This window comes from Garra rufa, chromosome 12, assembly GCF_049309525.1.
Source record: "Garra rufa chromosome 12, GarRuf1.0, whole genome shotgun sequence".
In the NCBI taxonomy this organism is placed as follows: domain Eukaryota; kingdom Metazoa; phylum Chordata; class Actinopteri; order Cypriniformes; family Cyprinidae; genus Garra; species Garra rufa.
The window spans coordinates 24234315-24257653 of record NC_133372.1 but is presented as its reverse complement, the minus strand read 5'-3'; the positions used below and the strand labels follow the sequence as shown (position 1 = coordinate 24257653).

General features: G+C 36.8%; 1 protein-coding gene across 1 annotated transcript in view; it reads right to left on the bottom strand.

Annotated features, from left to right (window-relative positions):
- The window catches only part of lpp (LIM domain containing preferred translocation partner in lipoma), a 263077-nt gene that overhangs the window by 111726 nt on the left and 128012 nt on the right, over positions 1–23339 (bottom strand). The window contains exon 5 of the mRNA XM_073851395.1: positions 16433–16555. Within this exon, the coding sequence (XP_073707496.1) occupies positions 16433–16555 (123 nt within the window). The remainder of the gene's footprint in view (positions 1–16432; positions 16556–23339) is intronic.

The following is a 23339-nucleotide window of genomic DNA, read 5'->3' as shown; positions in this document are numbered from 1 at the left end:
CCATTAATTATTTTTATTAGATTTTAGGTGAACATTTACAGTGACCTGTCACCAATTCTTTTAAAAGAGTTTTGTGGTTTTTAGCCTGTGTTTATCAGGCCTTGTCCACACGAATACATTTGAAAATGCATCTTTTCTCTCTGTTTTGGCCTTCTGTCCAGGTTTAACATTGAATTCTGAACAGTCACAATACGTACCTCAAGCAGTGTAATAAAAACTCAGCAATACGTGCATGTACCAACATAATAAAAATGTGCCACGGTCACATATTGAACGTGTGTTTTAGTGCCACTCTGAACATTTCACTTTGAAACTGCTACGAAACATGCATTAAAGGTCCCATATTGTCAAAATCGAAATTTCCTGGCTTTTTTCATGATAACTGAGGTCTAGGGGCTATGTAACTACCATATGAGTTTCAAAACAGTCAATCCACAGTAAACTGCACACAGCCTGCTTAAAGTAGCTGTTCATTTTCACGAGCCACTGTGACTTCCGCAAAGATGTGACGTCCGATCTACTCACCGCCTTCAGTCACCACCCCGAGCACCAACCACCGTACCACCCTCCTTTTGTCAAACCCAGACAATATCGTGTCCATAACATTGCTAAGCAACAACAACACGAAAACAAGTCGAGAAAACCCTGTTCAGTCGATAGATGTCGAAACTATATCATTGCACAGGCTTCAGAACAACGTGAATATAAGAGACCACTGGCACGTCAACTTCAGCCTCTTTCACACAGCGATTCCGGTAAATACACGGATAATGTGTCCCATGATTTGTTCCGGAGTTGTTTGATTTGGTTCATTCACAGTTGTTTTCCGGAATCTGTGCGTGCTTTACACACAACCCATAAAGACATGTGATGTTTGGATGTGAGATGTAATGTGACGCGTACGTTTCACTAAACTGAAACTAACCTGAACAAACTGTGCTTCAGCGCTGATAGTGCGGAGCTGGCTCTGCCCGATCGCCGCTTCTTTCCACTTTGCACCTATTTTTTCGTTGTGAAGAGTCGCATGATAACGTGCATCATCACTACAACACTGCCTTTATGGTTCTGGCTTTTGTTCACACAGCGCTCGTTCCCGTAATTTTCCAGAATCAGTGCGCATTGTGAAAGGGGCCTCTTTCTATGGCTCTGGGCTCGGCTAAAGCATACATGACCGTAGTTAACTGTGGTTGGCCTGGCTGTGCGTCACTCAGAAAACAACAGGCCAATCAGAAGAGAGGCTCATGAATATTAATTAGATGGGCCAAAATCGACCTGTTTTTGACAGAGCTCCTAAAAAGGAGCTGTAAAAATATATTGAGATGGATTTTGGCACTTATACCGCAAATATATCTAGTTGAATATTATATATAGAATATATAAATATTCTTAAGGACATCAACAACTAAAATAAACCTCCAGAAATGTGTACAATATGGGACCTTTAAGGTACGTAATTACAATGTTGCAGAAATGTATACAGAGGCATGTATTTTCATGAGCCTAGGTTGAAAAAATCATAGTTTATGGCAGTGACACAATTAAAGCCTATTGTCTGTTTACAAAAACAAAAAAGGCCTTTGACCTGTCCACATTTCCTGTTTTGCTATTCAGTGGTGTCTTTTTTTAATCATCATTTTACAAGTGCCGATTCATCTCTGGTGTGATAGATATAAATAAATTAACTTTTTTTAAAAGTTTAGCATGATACATTCCACCATGCCACGCCACAGGCTCTTCCAGATGTATGTTCCTTTGACTACTTTATTGAATTTTAAAGTGCCATATTTGTGCAGAGCATGTGACATAGATTAGATGAACATCCAGCTGTTTTCCAGTTATCAAATCATAGGACACCTTCCTAAAGGGCCAATCTCATTAAATTCCCTCGAGACCAGCATTTACAATAAATAACATTAAAACATTCACTACAATGTTCAAGAGAAGTCATACATGCTTCCTTAGGCAGGTTACATGCCCTCAGCCTGAACCAGCGGGGGCCGCACCAGCCGTATTTGGACCGTGAGCATACTTCAGCGCGAGCAGTGTGAAGTCAGCCGAGAGGCTCCTCTCACGGAGGCGGCGGGAAAGAAAGCAAGGAGCAGAGCAGTGACAAATGACAAGTCATGATTTTACAGTCTCCGATCCAGTCCGTCACCTCACACCGCCTTGGTAAATGAAGAGTCTTGACAGAGGTTTATGAGCGGGAGACAGAGAAGAGACAGTGACAGGAAATGGTTTAATTGAATGGAGAGCTTGGAGTGGGCCGAAGTGTCAGCACTTTAATTGTTGTTACAGAGTGCTAGTGATGTAACTCGCTCTATAAACACAATATGGGGACTAGAAGAGAGTGGACGCTCACCAGAGACTAATGCGGCTGAAAGAATAGCGCTTAGCCTTGATGTAAGCACTCTCGATGATGTCAAATGTAGATGTGAGGTAATTATTCACAATACTGCGAGCACCACAATGTACACTGTTAATGTCACAAAAGACCGTGCCAAGCACAAAAAAAGCTCTCTGAAGGAAATCATAGATTTCCTATTCAGCCCACGAGCCTGTGAACTGATTCCTTAACTCTGAAATAAAGCACAATTAGAAACAAGAGACAAGTAAAAAAGACCAGTTAAATGTGGAAGATCTCTCTGATTGAGATGTTTAACTGGAATTACTTCCAGAACAGGTTTTACTAAAATTAAGCCAAAGTAAATAAGTCAATGGTTCATCCAACCTTGAATTTGTCTAATGGCTTCAGAGTGATGGATGAAAGCATGACAAAGTAGCACAGACAATTTTTATCTTTGCTTTGAATTTTTACATTCATAGACCTAAAAATTACATAAAATATAGTAAACACAAAATTAACTACAGTGGTGGCCAAAAGTATTAGAACTCTAGTATTTTCACCAGCTAAAAATGGTAATATCAGTTTACATTCCCAAACATTCATTTTGCCATTAATTGTAATAACCCAGTAGATTTTAGTTTGCACACGGAGTCTGACAACAGCCAGTGCTCCACACAGACATCTGATCTCATCATTATCTAGTCTGTCTGGGATGACATGAAGAAAAATAACAAACTGAGACAGACTAAATCAAGGAGAACTGTGGCAACATCTCCAAGATGCTTCAAGAAAGCTACCTGCAAGGCTACAGTACTGTTTAAAGTTTTAGGCACTTGTGTAAAAATGCTGTAAAATGCGGATGCTGTCAAAAATTGTCTAAATATCTTCTGTACTAATTAACTTCTATTAACTAAATTAAATCAACATTTGGTGTGACCTTTGATCCTTTGCATTTAATGCAGCTTTTCCTAGTTGCACTTGTGCAGGTCTCTTGAAGCATCTTGTAGACGTTGCCACAGTTCTTCTAGATTTAGTCTGTCTCAGTTTGTTCTGTATTTTAAACAAATCAATGCAGGCTTGGTGAGCCTGAGTATTTTTTTTTTTTTACATTTTCTGACCAACCACAAACTTTTAAACGGTAAATAGTGGGAACCTACAAATACACGCTCCTAGTTAGCAGCCCTGTTGTTTTTTTCAAATGTGTGACCTTCCACACTGTTCTGCGCTGCACTTCACTTTAACACTTCAGTCATCCAACCCCTTAAAGACAAACCACATCCTTTACCCACAAATCAAGAGGGGAAAATGCTAAAGAGAAGCTGAGATGTTGCACACAGGATCTAAAATTAGGATCTAAAAGGGATAGTCCACCCAAACATTTAAATTCTGTTATTGTCCCTCATAATGTTTTTGTTCATACAATAAAATCAGTGAAGTTCAAAACAACACGAGACCCGTTGACCCTAAGTTTAACGTCAGGTGTGCGTATGTAGCTGTGACCCAAGAGCGCCCATGTGGAATGACACATGGACAACAGCCGCGGAGGAAGCACTCAACTTGTGCTAAACTGTGTGGAAGACTTTAATAATGCAGAAGTCCTAGAGGGTATAGGGCTCACATGACTTGAGATGGCTCCTTCAGGCCTAATGTCTTCCTCTCTGACAAAAATTTGTAAACAAACAAGGTGTCGGGATGGAAACATAGAGAAGGATTTTGTGACTGAGACTACTCTCCACTTCAGATCCTTTTAGCAGAGTGCTGACTTGAGGTGGGAATCTACCAACAAAGGCTCATTGGAAATAAGCGCCACTATATACATTTCAACAAAACTAAAAAAACATACCTATATATATGAATTACTGCAGTTTCCAGTTGAAATGAACACTAGAGGCAGTAGAACTCTGACTTGTACTCTTATTCACACAAAGTATGATTTACATGTAGAGTTTTGATTAATAAAGCCTAATTTTCACACACTTACTTGATGAATATTATGTTATGACTTTAAAATAATTTTAACATCCTGTGCGATTTGAAAACTGATACATTTAAATGTTGTGTTTATACAGTGCCAACAGTATTCATACCCCTTAATTTTTGTCACATTTTGTTTTGTTGCAGCATTATATTAAATTAGTTTTTCCCCGCATCAATTTACACTCCATACACCATAATAATGACAAAGCAAAAACCAGATTTGCAAATTTGACAAATTTATTAAAAATAAAACACTGAAATAAGTACATTGCATAAGTATTCATACCCTTAACTCAGTACATAGTTGAAGCACCTTTACAGCCTCAAGTCTTTTTGGGTATGATGTGACAAGCTTTGCACATCTGCGTTTGGCAATTATCTGCCATTCTTTGCCTCACCTTTTCACCTCTCAAGCTCTCTCAGCTTGGATGGGGGCTGGCAGACATTTTCTAGAGTCCTAGTTGTTCCAATCGTCTTCCATTATGGATAATGCTTCTGTGAACCTTCAATGCAGCAGATTTTTTTCTGAACTCTTCCCTAGATCATTGCCTTAACGCAAGTCTGTCACTGAGCTCTACAGACAGTTATCTTGACCTCAGGACTTGGTTTTTGCTCTGATATGCATTTTCAGCTGAGAGGTGTGTGCCTTTCTAAATCATACTCATTCAAATTAATTTGCCACAGTTTACAGTAACTCCACTCGAAGTGTAGAAGCAATAGAAAGCAATATGAATGCTCCTGAGCTAAATTCCGAGTGTCCCAGAAAACTTATGCAACGGGATCTTTTCAGTTTTTTATTTTTAATAAATTTGCACAAATGGCTTTGCCATTATGGAGTAGGGAGTGTAGATCGATGTGGGAAAAAAGTAATTTTAAGTAGTTTAAGTAGTTTTAAGTAACATAAGGCAGCAACATAACAAAATGTGAAAAAAAATAAAGGGGTATGAATAATTTCGCAAGGCACTGTATATACAGCTTCATATGTATGAGTTTTCTAATTCAGTAGGTTTGCTCAGTAGCTCACGCAATGCGGCATTGCACTTGATTGATGAAGAGCTCTGGTACAAACCTTATAAAACTACTGTTTGACAAAACCATTCACATCCACATAAGAAGATTAAAAGAACACGGCTGCATAAACAAATGTTTGTTTGTTTTTTAAATCACTTTTTTTAATCAAAATACAATAAAAACTGTAATATTACAAATGTATTATTACAATTTAAAATACTGCAACTGATTTCTGTTTAATATCTTTTAAAATGCAATTTATTCTTTTGATGGCAAAGCTGAAATTTTCAACCTGATCTAATGATGAAAATTCACTTTTTCACAAGATGCGAAATATGTGGTGCCATGTATGTTTCGTGACATATTCGATATGAAATGTTCACTGAGTGGCGCTAAAAGAGTGCTTTTTTCCAAAACAGATGAAGGTACATATGGTATGTTTTATGTGATGCTTGTTTTGTACGTGTCACCGCAGTTCTGACGTGAAATATCTGTTGAGTTGCGCAATAACTTTAATGCTCCGTGACGTTTTAAAATAACGTACCATTTGCACTACACCTAAATCTAGCCGATAGTATAGCATATGTGATGTAAAAATGCAATTGCAAGCATTCCTTATCATCTTTCAGCTCTTTCATTGTGAGTCATGTTTTTCACGGGATTTGTACCCAAGGATTCTGCATTGTAAGTCCAATTTCGTGCCGGCTGAGCTACTGTAGAAGTCTACTTATTGGTACGTTCCCGTCTTGCGAAAAAGTTCCCACAGGTCCGTTTTCGTCATGAGGGGTAGGAATTTTCAACATCCTTCAGAAATAATTCTAATCGTCTGATTTGGTGCTCCAATGGTAAAAACTGTTCCACAGAAGAAAAAAAATGTCATACAGGTTTGGAACAACATGTGAGTAAATGATGGCAGAAATGTTATTTGTAGATGAACTATCCCTTTAAATCCTTGAAAAATAGATGTGAAACACACTGAGACAGCAACATGCATCAATAAGCATGTCAAAAAGCACTTTATTTCAAGACGGAAGGCCGTTCTACTCTGATTCATGAAGAGTAAAGAGATTTTACACACAAACATGGATCCTATACTAATGTTGGGTATTTTAATGTCACTAAATGGCATCACATAATAAGACAAGGCTCTCTGATAAAGTTCAGCATCCTGTTCATTTATGTGATTCTATGCTGTCATGTTTAATTAAATAGACAACTGTTGCAGCTGCATTTTCAGCCTTACTGACTTCATTTGATAAATATTTCATGCTTGTGAGAGAGGTCAGGGCAGTCCTTTATGTTTTGGTTTTTCAAAATGAGCCCAACCATCACAGTTTCACTGCTTAGTCCAAAAAGAGATACTTGCTCCTAAATGAATCCTGCATGTGAACTCAACCAAAGGCCAAATTTCAGATGGGGAAATTCTCCACAAGCAACTGTAGAGACGTCAATGCCGCAGTAAAACATCCAGATGTCATTCCCAAACCAAGTAAACATGAAAAAACGTGATTTGCATGCCTATACTCATATGCAATTTCAGTCAAGCATAAAATATAATCACCAAAAGGAGCATCAAGGGAAAAAACTAAACCAAAGGGCTGCAAATGGACATAAAAAGGTACATATATATTGTCATCGCAGAAGTCAGTGCAGACACCTGATTGGACAATGACAGATTGAATTCATTGACCGTCCCTTTACACCTCGAGTTGTTACTCTCTGTTTGACACTTATGCACTCTCCTTTAACTGTTCTCATTTGCTTGGACAGTTCATTAGCTGGAACAGAGGTGGGGAAGCGAACAGACCTGAAACATCTTAAACAGGAACAAGCTAAATCTAGAAGTTCTTACAAAACACATTTTAGCTTTTACTATTTTGCATTGCACCAGAGAATTTCCCTACCTATTCTGGGCTGACAGTGAGAATACAAGCATGAAGTGCTGACAAGGTCAGGGTATTTAAAAGGTCTTCTGTGAAAATGTGGGAAACGTTGCTGACTTGCTACTTTAAGCTAGATTGGTTGGGCCACATTTGAAGGTAATGTTTCATAACATTTGAGGAAAGGGGAAAAAATAGATCCGTGGGATCCACACCTTTCAAATGAACTCTAAGGGAGTTTTTGCCACTAAGCAGTTCAACAGGCTAACATTTCTTCAACTTTGAGGACTTGTATGTACCCAGCTTTGATTGTTATTTTCAACAGCATTTTAGTGCCAGGTTAAGAAATTAATTTGTAGCAATTACGAGATTAAAGTTATAATATTTTCAGAGTATACTCTAGCCTATTACGCATGAAAAAGGTATTTGCTTCAGTTTAAGCAGCAAGTGAGTCAATCACCTTTCTGATCACAATAATGAGTTTCATTAATATAGGCTATACTGTTTTTTTCCCCATGCCTTCTGATGTTTCTTCACTTTTATATCTTGCTATAAACTTGAAATAAAGAGGAAAACACATTTATAATTTGTATTTTGTGATAAAATTGACAGAATTTGAAAGCTGAGCTGTTAAATTAAAAGCAACAAAGCACAAAATTATTGCAATTACTGGGCGACTGGTGCGCTACAAATAATGAATTGAAGACGGTAAATATTATTTAATTTCTACAACTTTATTCTCATAATATTTCAACTTTATTCTTGAAATATTTCAAATTTATTCTCGTAATATTTTGACTTTATCCTTGTAATATGTTTACTTTATTCTCGTAAAATTTCAATTTTATTCTCATAATATTTTGACTTTATTCACGAAATATTTTGACTTTATTCTCATAATATTTTGCCTCAGTCCATGCCTTTGGATGCGCAATATAGGCTTTACTCTCAAAATATTACTTTAATTTCTACAACTTTATTCTCTAAAAATTTCAACTTTATTTTCAAAACATTTCAACTTTACTCTCATAATATTTTGACTTTATTCTTGAAATATTTCAAATTTATTCTTTTAATATTTCGACTTTATTCTCATAATATTTTGACTTTATCCTAGTAGTATTTCGACTTTATTTTCGTACTATTTCAACTTTATTCTCGTAATATTTTGACTTTATTCATGAAATATGTCCACTTTATTGTCATAGTATTTTGAATTTTATTCTTGTATTATTTTGACTTTATTCACTAAATATTTTGACTTTATTCTCATAATACTTTGCCTCAGTCCATGCCTTTGGATGCGCAATATAGGCTATACTCTCAAAATATTACTTTAATTTCTACAACTTTATTCTCTAAAAATTTCAACTTTATTTTCAAAACATTTTTTTCTCGTAATATTTCGACTTTATTCTTGAAGAATGCTGATAATCAAACAGTTGATGTCCCCCCTTGACTTCCATAGTATTTATTTCCCAACTATGGAAGTGAATGGGAATTGACTGGTTCTTCAAAGTTCCATCAAAATATCTTCTTCAGTGTTCAACATATAAAAGAAGCTCATTCCGGTTTGAAAGGACATGAGGATAAGTAAATGATGACAAAATTTTCATTTTTGTGTGAACTATTTATTTATTTATTTATTTATTATTTTTTTTTTTTACTTTTTGTTAAAGAACCACATTCAAACTGTCTTTAAAACTTTTTACCATACCATTAACATTTGCCTATATTATATATATTATATATTAATTTGTTATGTTACAAAAGATTTCTATTTCAGATAAATGCTGTTTTTCTGAACTGTCTATTCATCAAAGAAACCTGAAAAAAAATCTACTCAGTTGTTTTCAACATAATAATAATAATAATAATAATAATAATAATAATAATAATAATAATAAATGTATTTTGAGCAGGAAATCAGAATATTAGAATGATTTTGGAAGGATCATGTGACTGGAGTAATGATGCTAAAAATTTAGCTTTGAAATAGAAAACAGTTCATTTAAATAGTAAATATATTTCCAAATTGTATTGTTTTTCCTGTACTTTGGATCAAATGCAGGCTTGGTGAGCAGAAGAGACTTCTTTACAAAACATTAAAAATCTTACTGTCCAAAAACTTTTGACTGGTAGTATATTTAAACTATGATAATTTAAACAAATAATGTAACAAATATAAAACATTTTGATATTTATTTTGTCAGAATGATTTACTGTTTTCCCCCATGACTGTGCCACAGTTGTGGCATAATTTCCACAAACAAGTTTTTATTGTTTTTTCATTAAAATAATAACAAATAAATATATACAGTAATGTTGTTGACAGAATTTTTCTGCGATCTATTAACATAATCTTTCCAAGCCTTGATTAATTTTCCAATATAACTTCAATATTTAATATTATTCATGTGGTGAAGAGACATAATGTAGAGTTTTCTCTTGTAAAAATAGCTATTGTAAAATAACATGTCTTCCCTAGAGAGCAATTCATTATATTCCCATAAAGACCACTTCTGATTCAACACTGTGGGTGCGAAGGGGAAAATGTCTATGCTAATCTATGCCAAACTCAGAATTGCCTCTTGGATGGATCCCACTGTGTGTGTTTGTGTATGTGAGTCTGTTTCTAGGGACAAGGGTATGGCTGGAGAGATGAATGATGGAAGCAAATGGGGTTTATATAATGATCACATTTCATTACATCTTGTTACACCCACAGAGCACCAACTAAAGCAAAAAGACTGCTTGGATAGGTTGGAAGGCATCAGGATGAGTCAAAGCAGCAAAACAAATTCATCTGCCATTTCATACACAGGAGTCAATAAAGATCACAAAGTAGGTCCATTGACTACAGGTTTCAACAAACACTAGGATAAAGTCCCTTTTCTTAAAGCTCAAAGCAGGGACGAGGGGAAGAGCACTCCTATTGATTTTTGAGAGAAGGCTCTGTGATTTGGGAGCGCTGTAAACTAAGGACGCTGATACTCTCTGCTTGTACAAGTGGAAGATTACAGAGAGAGCAGCTGTGCCAGTGGCCTCAGCTATAAAACCTGGCACATTAAACAAGCCTAGAGTCACTCCAACAAATAATTCATATAATATAGACAGAGGGGAAAATAAAGGCCTGGCGGATCTGCTGGGTGAATTAAAAAAAAGGTCAAATCAAGTTAATCAGCCAGAAGCAACATTAGCTGGAATGTACATAAGAGTGTGTTTTTGCATCAGCATTGAGCAAATCTGAGAATTTAAAAACAGGGCAGAATTAAAATAATAACAAATCCAGCATAATTAGGATTAATTTACAGTAATTATGCATATTCATTTCTTCTTCTGTTATTTTATTTCTCAATACTTTACATTGTGAGTTCAATTCAGTCCACAAAGTTTTTGTTTCCAAGTTTTTTCGTATAACTTTGTAGAATATGTGAAAATGATGAAAATGTGAAAATACAATAATTAAATACTAATATATATATATATATATATATATATATATATATATATATATACACATACATACATACATACATACAATCAAGCCCAAAATTCTTTATAATCCTGGCAAATTCTGACTTTTGTGGACAGTCATGGCTAAGACAAAGGAGCTCACTGAGGACCTGCGGCTGCGCATTGTGGCTGCTCACAAGTCAGGAAAGGGCTATAAGACCATATCTAAATGTTTAGAAGTTCCAGTGGCTACAGTGCAAAGTATTATTAAAAAATACAAGACGTTCCGCACTGTGAAAAATCTCAGAGGACATGGTTGGAAGCCAAAATTGAGACCTGTGCTTGCCAGGAGGATAGTGAGAGAGGTAAAAAAAAAAAATCCAAGGATCTCCACCAAGGCCATCCTGATGAATCTGGGCTCTGCTGGTGGCAACATCTCAAGACAGACAGTCCAACTGATACAGCACACCGCTGGGTTCCACAGACGCAGACCAAGGAGGACACCACTTCCCCAGATAAGGCACACAAAAGCCCGCTTGGCCTTTGCAAATGCTCATCTGGACAAAGAAGAAGACTTCTGGTCTTCAGATTTATGGTCAGATGAAACAAAAATTTAATTGTTTGGCCACAATGATGTAGCCTTTATTTGGTGTAAAAAAGGAGAACCCGTCAACCCTAAGAACACCATCCCCACTGTCAAACTTGGTGGTGGAAACCTAATGTTTTTTTTTTTTTTTTGTTTGTTTTTTTTAGCCGGTGGACTAGGGAACCTAATCACAGTAAACGGCACCATAAAAAAAGGAGCAATACATCAAAATTCTCAACAACAACATCAGGCAGTCTGCAGAGAAACTTGGCCTTGGGCACCAGTGGACATTTCAGCAAGACAACATTTTGCAGTGGCCCAACCAGAGTCCTGATTTAAATCCAATTGAGCTAAAGATAAGGGTGATGGCAAAGAGACCCTCCAACCTAAAAGAGTTGGAGCTCATCGCTAAAGATGAATGGGCAAAAATACCAGTGGAGACATGCAAAAAGCTGGTCAGCAATTATAGGAAGTGTTTGATTGCTGTAATAGCCAATAAAGGCTTTTCTATTGATTATTGAGAAGGGTATGAATAATTTTGGACATGCCACTTTTTGTTCAAATGTAAATAAGAGTAATATTTTTTTCCACAATGATGCCTCTTGTACATCATCTTATTATCTTCTGGGAGATGTGATTTCTAATCAAAAAAAAAAAAAAAACCTTGCTGGTTGAATAAAAGTAACTTTAAGTCAGAATTTGCCAGGGGTATGAATAATTTCGGGCTTGACTGTACGTACGTACACACACACACACACACACACACACACACACACACACACACACACACACACACACACACACACACACACACACACACACACACAATGTTATATACAATTCCAAATATAATCTACCATGTGTTTACTTTTTGTCTCAAATCAGCTGTGCAAACTAGTGGTGATGGTCTGATTTGATCAGATTTGAGCATTTTTTGGGAAAAATGTTTTATATAATGAAAGTTAATCATTTATATGTCATTACATAATAAATAAATAAAAAATTTCTGTGGTGGCATTTCACATGTTTATTATTAATATTATGTTCCACGAATATGTTTCTGCTTATAAAGAAAAACGTCTCCCATGAGGGGAAAAAAATAAATAAATTACTCATCACAGCAGTTTTAAGCACTGAAAGACAATGCACATTCCATATAATTTTAATATGAATTTAAATATTTAATATTTCTACAAAAACTATTTTACAATATTTCAACAACATATCAAACTTGTCGTCTATTGTTTTGTCATTGATAATCATCAGATTAATCATCATTGTGATTAATCGATTTGACAGCAGTACTGGAAACTCACCAAAATCTTTACAAAGCAGCTGATTTTAGTACTCTCACACACTTACACTTTCAAACATATTCCACACATATTCCACACTCTGGAGGACAAACCCTGTCATAAATGGCCAAATGAGCAGGCAGATATCAGAGCAACTAAGGCTGATCCTGAGATTTAACCCTGATACCAGAAACTACTCAGGCTGTTTTCTCTCCAACACTGTGTTTTCTCTGCCTGTATTAATTTTTCAAGTCTACTGACAAAAGCTTTCAGACTCCTTTCTGTTACTTGTAGCTTTCACAAAGTACTTTTACAAAGATCTGCACTTAGACTATATTTTATTTAGGAAAAACTTACCTGCCACTTCAAAAGTGTGCAGGTGCATGACCTTTAAAAATGTGCGCCTATCAGTGTGTGTAGCTGTTGGTGTGCTTTAAATGAGAGAGTACATATTTCTCAGTGAGTGTGTGTGTGCGTGTGTGCGTGTGTGCGTGTGTGCGTGTGTGTGTGTGTGTGTGTGTGTGTGTGTGTGTGTGTGTGTGTGTGCGTACTTGTTGCCAAACCAGCTCCACTTTGCTGAGAGCAACATTAATGTTTTCTCAGCATACTGTACCAATAGCCTCTACATTTGCCGGAACTGAGGTCAAAGCCAGTTTCGCTCTGTATAAAAACAGAGCTTTTGGCTCAGACACTGATATATGACCTCTTGACCCCTCATCACTCTGATTCCCCCAGGAATTTCTGCAGCATTGCTCCATCACGACTAAAATTTCTATGGCTCAGAATCACAAACTCTCTCTGTATCTGATACATGTACTTCTTTGTTACACATTGTGTACAGTGCAGTACATTGAAGGATTCCGAATGCTAAGTATTCATGATACAGTGGCCAAACAACAGCCCATCAGCAATAGGAGAAACAGAGAAAGTGTCAACTGGCAACACTGAAGAAACATGTCAAATAACTGCAATATAAACACCTCTTTTCAAGTGTCATAGTTGCAGTTCAGTTCATGAGTGTGAATTAGAATTGAACTGGCCACACTCCACAGGAAGTTGAATTTAAATCTATCGCGATTAATCACATCCAAAATAAAAGTCTGTGTTTGCATGTATGTTTCCAGTAGTGCTGACAAATCGATTCATTGTGATTATTAATCACATCCAAAATAAAAGTTTGTTTGCACAATATGTTTAATCATGATTAATTGCATCTATCTATCTATCTGTACTACCTCAATTTAAATTCAGTTCAAGAATTGTCAATTCAATTCTGAATGCTGCATTAACCTGATTCTTTATGAACCAAAGAGAGTTTCTTGTCGTTGAATTTTTATTTTTAAAAACACCAAAGTAAATCATTTTCATGGTTACTGTTAGTACAACATATGGGTCAGAGGTCAATGCCAACATGGTGGATGTAGTATGTCCATTAATATTTTTTACACTACTGTATACCTACATAACATACTGTAAATAGAAGTTTTACAGTTTATTCTGTTTATATTAGTACAGGATTTCTAGGATAAAAGTGCAGGAATAACTAGTTTTTCTCCATGCAAAATATCAACGAATGGACACGATTAGACATTATTGTAGCTATCAACATACTGCAATACTTAGAGAGCTCCATTTAAGCTTGAGAGTTTTCTAGTTTCGTTTTTGCAAAGTTGTGTTTGTGCAGACTTTATGCTCAATAATAATTTTAAAAGAGTGCCTGTCGAGGACTCTAGAGATCAGCAAATGGAATAGACCGACCCCAGAGAAGAAAAGAGGAATAGGGACCGCTTGCCAAAAGCAGGGTGTTTCTAGTTCAGAGACAGCACTCTCCATTATTAAGCTTTGGCCATGTAATAAGGCGAGCTCTATCTGTGGTGCTGTTTGCCAACAGGAGGGACTTGTGGTTGCTCCAAATGCGACAGCATTGACTCCGAATGCACTGGCCTACATTCATTGTGTGTTGAACTATTTAGTAAAGTGCCCTAGGGCTCAACTTGAGTGTCTGCTCTTAACTTCATTTGATATCTATTAATGATATGGGTCATTATAATTTTAGACTATAACACTTTCCAAAAATGAGAAATGACTGGTACACTTACACATTTTGATTTGCTTTTCATCTGTCTCGATGTGCAACCTAAATTAGTTAATCTTTTTGGAGTGATAACAGGTTCCCAGAGTGTTTTGTTATTTTCTTTTAAAGAAGGGCTTCTGCATCCAAATTGATTTACTGCAGGAGTCAAATAAAGGCTAATAAATAAGTTAGATTTTGAGATCTCATTCAAGTCTGCAGCCTGTGCAGAATTATAGATGACACTCTAGATGGATGACACTCTGTACCTCTTCAAAGACCTATTCACACCAAGCATGAATATTCAAAGTGAATGATGGTTGCAAATCATTTTGATCAAAAACAAAGATTTCCATACACCTATTCACATTCAGCCACTGGCTTATCGTCATTTTACCAGAGCTATGCATGCTGAATTGCACAGTAATGAAGAAACCTTCTGTGAACCACATTAAATTGTAAGGATAATCTTATATTTAAACTTATTTGAAGTTATCCTCAAATTTGAATGGCCACAGATTACATGGTTTCACACCACTATTGAATTCACTCACCTGATTCATTCAAACATACTGATTTGTTTAGGAACTAACACGCACCTGTTGATTCTTTTTTTGGTTTTGTTTGGGAATATGACAAAATAGACAAAATAACTGGTAATATTGTTTAAAATGTAAGCTACTCAATATGAACATTTACTCAGCATTCGTATAAATTTTATTTAATAAAAGATGAAGAGGCCCAAGAACAGAACCCTGGGGAACACCATGTGAGACAGGGGCAGTAGTAGACTTAGCTAACAAAGGTCTAACAGAATTAAAATGCAGATGGAGGTCATTGACCACCCTAAGAAGTGCTGTGTCTCCATATTCAAGGGAGAAGATGAAACGGTTGACACAAAACAAAATACAGCATACAAACAAACAAACAAAACAGATAAAGTTTCAGCGAGAAGCAGCAGCCAGATGCGCATACAGTTTGGGAACCCCTTGCAGAATCTGTAAAAATGTGAATAATGTGAGCAGTGACTGAATGATTTTGAGATCCATTTTTTTTTTTACTGAGGACAATTGACAGACTCAAACACAACTATTAAAAAACTATTCACTGATGCTCCAGAAAGATACATGATGCATTAAAAGCCCTTTGAAAAAACTTTTTTAATTTGAAGATCATGCAAGTATCTTCTGTTGCTTCTAAAGGGCAGTACTAAATAGAAAAAAAAAAAAAAAGATATTAATACATTTTCATCTTGTTCAAAAGTTTTCACCCCCGGCTCCTAATGCATCGTGTTTCCTTTTTTAATAGTTGTGATTGAGTCCCTCAATTGTCCTCAGTGTGAAAAGATGGATCTCAAAATTATAGTCACTGCTGGAAAGGGTTCAAATATGCAAAAGATGCTGGAAAACCTGGAGGACCTGGAGGATTTTTCTGAATAACAGTGATCAGTTTAACTGTTCAGAAACTAGGAACTCATTAACAATCACCACAAAAAAAAAAAGTTTAATAATTAAACTTAAAAAAAAAAAAATTTAAATTAAAAAATATATCTTACTCAGGACAGTACTCAATAAAAAATAACATGCATTTTGTAGAATCTCTCTTATTTTGTTAAAATGATTCACATTTTCACAGATTTTGCAAGAGCTTCCCGAACTTTCACATGCCACTGTGACTCTTACCAGAAACTGAAACTTATTGTGATGACATGATGTAAAGCTTTCAGAATGTCTTTTATATGGGTTCCGTATCCAAATATGCTTAGGTAATGTAATGGGAGTTGGTTTGGAAGTATGTTTGTAATGACCGTACCTGCGGCGTGCGGGGTTTGTATGGTGAGCTGCTCTCTAGGTCAGCCAGAATGCTTGTCAGGGAGTCAATCTCAGCATCCAGACTAGAACGTCTCTCTTCTAGAGTTTTTTCGGGTCCTTTTATCTGAAACACACAGACACAGTAACCTGTAATGAAATTAGGTCTTTTAGAAAGAGGGTTGCTCCAAATCAGCTAACCCACTTAATCACACTTGAACACGCATGCTAAAATGAAAGAAAAATAACTAAATATTATACACAAAGGAGGCAATTTAATGCTCAAATACGGCACATCTTCCACTGTGGGCTATTACACATCACCTTGAGCATTAGAGCCATTGGTGATCTTTTTTGTGTGTGTGTGTCTTTGTCTTTTACATGTTCATTAAAATTAATCGTGGCCTCAGACAATTGGCTGAAAGTGAATTACTGTAACAATAAGACACGATTGTCTGGGAGAAAGTCTTTAGGAGAAAATCTCAGTGATGTGAAAGAATAAACAAAGAACAAATAATGCTTTGTTGGTGAGACAGCTCATCTCATATTAATTGAATCACCCCTCAGCTCTCTCTCTCCCTCCTCTAACGTTGTCCGCTTTATCTGTTTTCACTCTACTTAAAAGTTTCACTGTCTCCCAAACTGACAATAACAAAGCTTCACTCTCACAAAGTTTTATTCACACTCCGGTTGCAGGTTTCTTTTTAAGATGTTTACACTCAGGTAGCAGAGCACATCCATAAATAAATATCCCACCTCACTTAATCTAAATATTGGGTCTCACTTGATTCATGTATTGTGCAGAGTGTTCTCACCAAGTCTCCAGGTAAGCATGCAACATCTTCCGAATGGGAATACAGTGTTTTGTGCCATTAAAAATTACAAAAAGCATAACAATGTGATGAGCTTAGAAGTATTCTAAGTGTACTGGACTTTACACATACATTTAATTCAAAGACCCCAAAGAAAAATTGTATGAAGACGCTTACCTGTGACTGCAATCAAAAACTCATCATAAAATAAGTCAGAATTTAGACATTAATTTATACGAAGGCACTAAGGCACTACACACAAAAATGTGTAGTCAATTAGCAAGTTTAATTTAATGACATTTAATAATTCTAAAACAAAATATTGTAAGGCAACCTAAGGTTTTCCTAACTTTTCTCAAGCAAAACTGCATATATAACAATTGACTCCAAAGTCTAAGTCTTGGATGAGCAATACATCTGCAATCACCGACTCCTGTCCTTTATGTCGGAGAGGGAGCAAAGAACAAAATTATCAAAGGCATTTGAGGAATGGCAGCCATGTGACAAAAAAAGGTGTGAGGGGCAGACTTTGACAGCGTTCTCGCTCCTCATCAAAGGGGGCACAACAACCTTCTCCCCTCGCGGCTGAAGGACACTGATATCTCTTCTTGTCCTCTGTGGCTTCTTCTTTCTTTTCACTCATCTTTACATGACACCAGATAAATAAAAGCCCTTTATGTGCATTGACACCGCTTTGTGAATAGTTTTTGTTAGTGAGCATTCAACACAGTGCGGTCAAGACATGAATTGTGGTTTTGAAATGAGGAACTTTTTTTAATAACAATAATGATAATGTATGTTTATAGTGTAATCAAAGGGACACCCCCTGTATTTTTTGCTGAGCAAAGAGAAATATCAACAGAAAAATATACCAACATTCAAAATTTGGCGTTGGTTAGATTTTTTAACGTTTGGGAAAGAAGTCTACTCTGAAAAATAATGCACTCTTAAAAATAAAGGTGCCTTGCGATGCCATAGAAGAACCTTTTTTGTTTAAATGGTTCCGTAAAGAACCTTTAACATCTGAAGATCCTTTCTGTTTCACAAAAGGTTCTTTGTGGCAAAAGAAGGGTCTTCAGATTATGAAAAGGTAAGAAAGAGATGGTTCTTTAAAGAATCTTTGACTAAATGGTTCTTTGTGGAACCAAAATACCTTTTAAAGCACCCTTTAATTAACTGTTCAGGTACCCTGGAAATCCAGAGGTCTCACGAGAGCACAATTTGAATTGTCTCTGCAAGACACTCTGGCATCGAGCAATGATGCAGGTTACTGCAATACGTAAGCAATTGTGAAACCAATCAAATCGGTGTATCTGATGTAGGCGGGCCAGAGGCGAGCTAAACTGATGATGACAGCACTGCGACGTCCGAATCATATAGTAAACTTTGAAAGATCGCTGTCACTACAGATGAACAACAAGTTGTTTGAAACGGCTTTGGCCGCTACAATGAACGAGTTAGACTTGGCTTTCCATATAAAAGAGGAACAGAAAACCGAAAACTCGAATCATTCCTTTGCAAGAAGGACGTTTTTGCTGTTTTGCCGACTGGATACGGCAAGAGTTCAGTTCACGAGTTCACGCTTACATATAATTAGCCGGAGAATAGTAGTGCATGTTTGGCGTGCTGTCCGGTGAAGGGCTCCGAGCTCGGGAGTGGCCCGAACCCAGAGTACGTTACCCCCCAATAGGAGTAGCGAGAACTCGGAGTGATGAGATGGGGTGGTGGAGGTTTACTGATAAACCATCGAGTGAATTGAGGTGAGTCAGCTGTATTTAAACCTATGGCGCTCATTGACTTGTGATTTTTACGTTAAGCATCTGACACGCTTCTCCCGAACTTTGTTAATGAAACATCATTTAGCTCTGCTGGTAGCTAAGCGTGTATTGTTGTGATTGGTCGTGGCGTTATCCAATTGCGTGCAGTTAGAGTTTCAAATGCATGCTTGGTGCCGCCCCTCGAGTTAGGCAGTTTTCATTGCTCGATCCCAGACCCATAATCTTAATAGATTAGGGTCTGGATTTTTCCAGGCTACTGTTCAGGACTATCACTAAACAAAAAAACACAGCTGTGGATCATTCAAGTAAGAACACAGTATTAAGAACCAAGGGGATGTACACTTTTGAACTGGGTCATTTCTATAAATTCAGATATTATTTTCTCTTGTAAACACCTTTTATGTGAAATATCTTATTTAGGTCAGTACTAAATAAACAATAACATGCATTTTGTATGGTCCCTCTTATTTTGTTAAAATAATTTACATTTTGCAGATTCTGAAAGGGGGATGTAAACTTTGACCTTAACTGTATAAAGGTGGAGCTGGGGAGGTGGAGGGTTTCAGATGAATTTTTAACAGCCATTTAAATGTAAAGCAGCAAGATCATAGTGTACAGTAAAAGCTAGTAATAATATGTAATGTTATTACAATTTAAAATAACTGTTTTCTATTTTAATATTTTTTTAAATATTTTTTTTTTCCTTTTATGGAAAGCTGATTTTTTTTGTTGCAGTATTACTCCAGTCTTTAGTGTCACATGATCTTTCAGAAATCATTCTAATATGACAATTTGGTGGGATTGTGTTTCAGATGAAGTGAGGAGTGGAAGAGGAGAGGAGAGGAGAGGAGAGGAGAGGAGAGGAGAGGAGAGGAGAGGAGAGGAGAGGAGAGGAGAGGAGAGGAGAGGAGAGGAGAGGAGGGGAGGTTTCAGGACTGCCTGTGGCACTGAGCTCATAGGCCAGGATCAGTGGCTGACTCTAGGTCTAATGTTATCTCTTTGGATTACCTGTCACAACCTATTACAACCCTAACATGCCTCTATTTGGAGCAACACAGGCCCTAAAAAGCTTACCGAACAATCACGGGAAAGGGCAAACAGAGGTAAGCATCATTAATGCCGAGGTCCTGAACTTAAGTGAACTTAAACTTGAACTGGAAGCAAACAGACCAGGGGGGAATTAATTAAGAATGAATTGTGCCTGCTGATTGTACGGTTTATTTGCACCTGCTGTTTGTGTTGTTTAGCGACAGATTCACTAAATGAATTATGCAAAAGAGGTAACGGGCACAAACACGGTTACGGTGCTGAATGCTATTTGCATAGTGCAATTCCCAATCTTCCGGCTTCGTTCCTAACTCTAGTTGCGATCTCACATACTTTACTAGGCCTGTACAGCAGATACAAGAACCTGGGTCTTCAAAGTCTAAAACAAGCTAAGTTATAATGCTCTTGTCCATCATTTTGATCAGATGATAGCTTGCCTGTAGCTCAAACATAGCACTGACAATGATAAGGTCATGGGTTTGATTCCCAGGGATTGCATGAAGTGAGCATGCAAAAGCATCCGTCAAATGTAAATATATGAGAAAAAATTACTGCCATGATCAACAGAAAATGTGCCTAAACTTCTCTTACAGTAATAGCGTGACTCTGGCAGGCAAATATGCTGATTTGTGAAGAAGCACAATCTATAATAAACTTAGTTGACATAAAATGGAGGCATGTTTGTGCCTAAAAAATACACCAGCTGTAGAGCCTGTTTAAAGCAATCTGATCTCATGACGAAAACCAACCTGTAGGAACTTTTTCACAAGATGCGAAATACACACTGCTTGTACATTTTGTGATATATCCGATGCAAAATGTCCACTTAAAGAGTAGTGCTGCCATCGACTAAATTTTTTTTGGGTCGAAATCATACGAATTAGCATTTAATTGCCTATATAGCCTAATAAGCCCTCAAGCACATGCAAAAAAAGCTTACCACAGCATACCGGTAGATATAATAATTATGAATGTGTCAGGGAAAACAGCAAGGAGACTGCATTAAGGTTTAAATAATTTATTGATAAACTAGTGCTTTCTTTGATTTTGGCTTAAGAGATAAAGGTGGCGACACAAGGCGCATTTCCATTACAGATTTTCGCAAAACATTGGCGATATTTTATAAATGTAGATCAAAAAGTATTGCAAAATGTCATTTTCATTAACCGGTGTAATGCGACTAAAGCGTATTTTTTTTCCTCTCACTATAAGTCATGGCAACGGATTTTGGTGGGATTTTGACAGATTTTGATCAAAGAAGGCATATGCGTGTATCTTTACAGAAGCAGTGCAGAGAGCCGCTTTAAACGTGCACAGCGCGGCACGGCTGGTATAAACACAAGCATTGACTACAGTGGCCAGGATCAGCTCTGATGGATGTGTCCGAGCCATAACGTGCAGCAGACGTGCACAGTGAAATTGGTCTATAAGCATTAATGGAAGGGATAGCCCCTTATACTTGAAAGCGGCCACGTATGAAGTGTTTCTTGAAGGTAATAGTACATTGAAGAATGATCATACGACTTTTTACATACGCCATGTGACCTGTAAATGCGGAAAAAAAATGTTTCCATTGCAGTTTTGGAAAATATTCCTTTTTCGAATTGCCAGAAAAACGTTGCGTGAAAACGTTTTTGCGATATATGGGAGTTTTTGTGCAACTGATGCGTTTCCATTTGTCGTATTTTTAATTCGCACCTAAATGTTTCATACGGATTACATAATGTGAGAATATTTGTTTTCTATTTGAATTGGTTGCTTTAAAAATAGACATTTCACTCTGAATGTTTTTCATGTCTGTTAGACAAGTACACACAGAGTTTCGAAGTTTTGTGCTCAAGTTCACAGAGGCCGAGACGGCAGAAAGTGCATTCTGTTTGCTTTCATTATTTTACAAAAGCACAACATTTCATTGTTATTGTGAGTGCACACAAATAAACAAAATTCAAAAGACGCATTACTTTTATCGGTATGACCAAAAATGAAGGAGTATTTTAAGAGGGAGTAACCGTATCGGCGCCTGATCAGCTTTCACACTCCACACAGACAGTTGAATCACACACATTTTTCTAGGTTAACATTAGATTGAGCGGCCATGTAAAGTTGCTACTACATACAGTACATCTTTCAGATGAAAATACATATTTGAGGTCGATGAACGATAGATGAGTGTTTGGACATCCTGCCCGATGTACTATATTACCACATAGACCAGCCGTTAACCATCTGTCTGTCACGGACTGCATGACTTTGTCACTTTCTGTGAATTTTTTTTTTTTTGGGACTAAGCGACTAATGAAATTTAGGTTGACCAAGCCATTAGTCAATGGTACGCTTTATGTGACAATGGTTTTGTACGTGTCACCGCAGTTCTGACTTTAAATGTCCATTGAGTGGCGTAAGAAAACTTACCTTCTCCACTACAACTAAACCTACCAGACAGTATGAACAAAAGCAAACGTGACGTCAAAACGCAATCGCAAACATGCTGTTTTAGCTTCTTTTTTAAATCTCTCATGTTTTACACAGGATTCATACCCAAAGATTTTACTCCTAAGTCCAATTCCGTGTCGTCTGAGCTACCGGGCAAGCTTACATCTGGAAAGCAAACATATGGAGCTGTAATCAGAACTGTGTATGAAAACGATTACAAGTGCTTGCTGTTTTACCGCCTCTAGTGGTTTCTGTTGGAAACTGCAATGATACAGTGTACTTATTGGTATGTATTTTGTGTGTTGCGAAAAAGTTCCCACAGGTGCATTTTCATCATGAGACCAGACACTGACAAACTACATGCAAACATTGTGTAAATGTCTCGTGAATTGATTTAGAGCTGTTTTAGAACAGTTTATGTAAATAAGGGGAAATAAACACAAAGTGAGTTCCATATGATTATGTGATCAAAAGCAGCTTCTGAGGCTATTTCCACAGTGCAATTCCCTGTATTGTTTCATTATTAATTATACTGTGTGCTTCAATTTATAAAAGGTTCAAGACTTTTTATTTTTTAGGCATGTTCCTATAGCAACCAAGATTGAGTCATGCACAAACCACAAAAAACATCAACAACAGTTTACAGAAATAAAATTCTGTAATAACAAGTGAAGCCCTCGGAATATGTGCACTTGCACAAGTATGTAAACATTTTTTCTTGGGCTCCTGTTTTGTGAGCCATTTTAGGTGAATTATCTTAATTCCATTAGGAGAGCTGGACAGTCAGTTCAATAGCAAGACATAGCGTTATGAAAGAAAAGGCATAGCAATCTAATGAAGC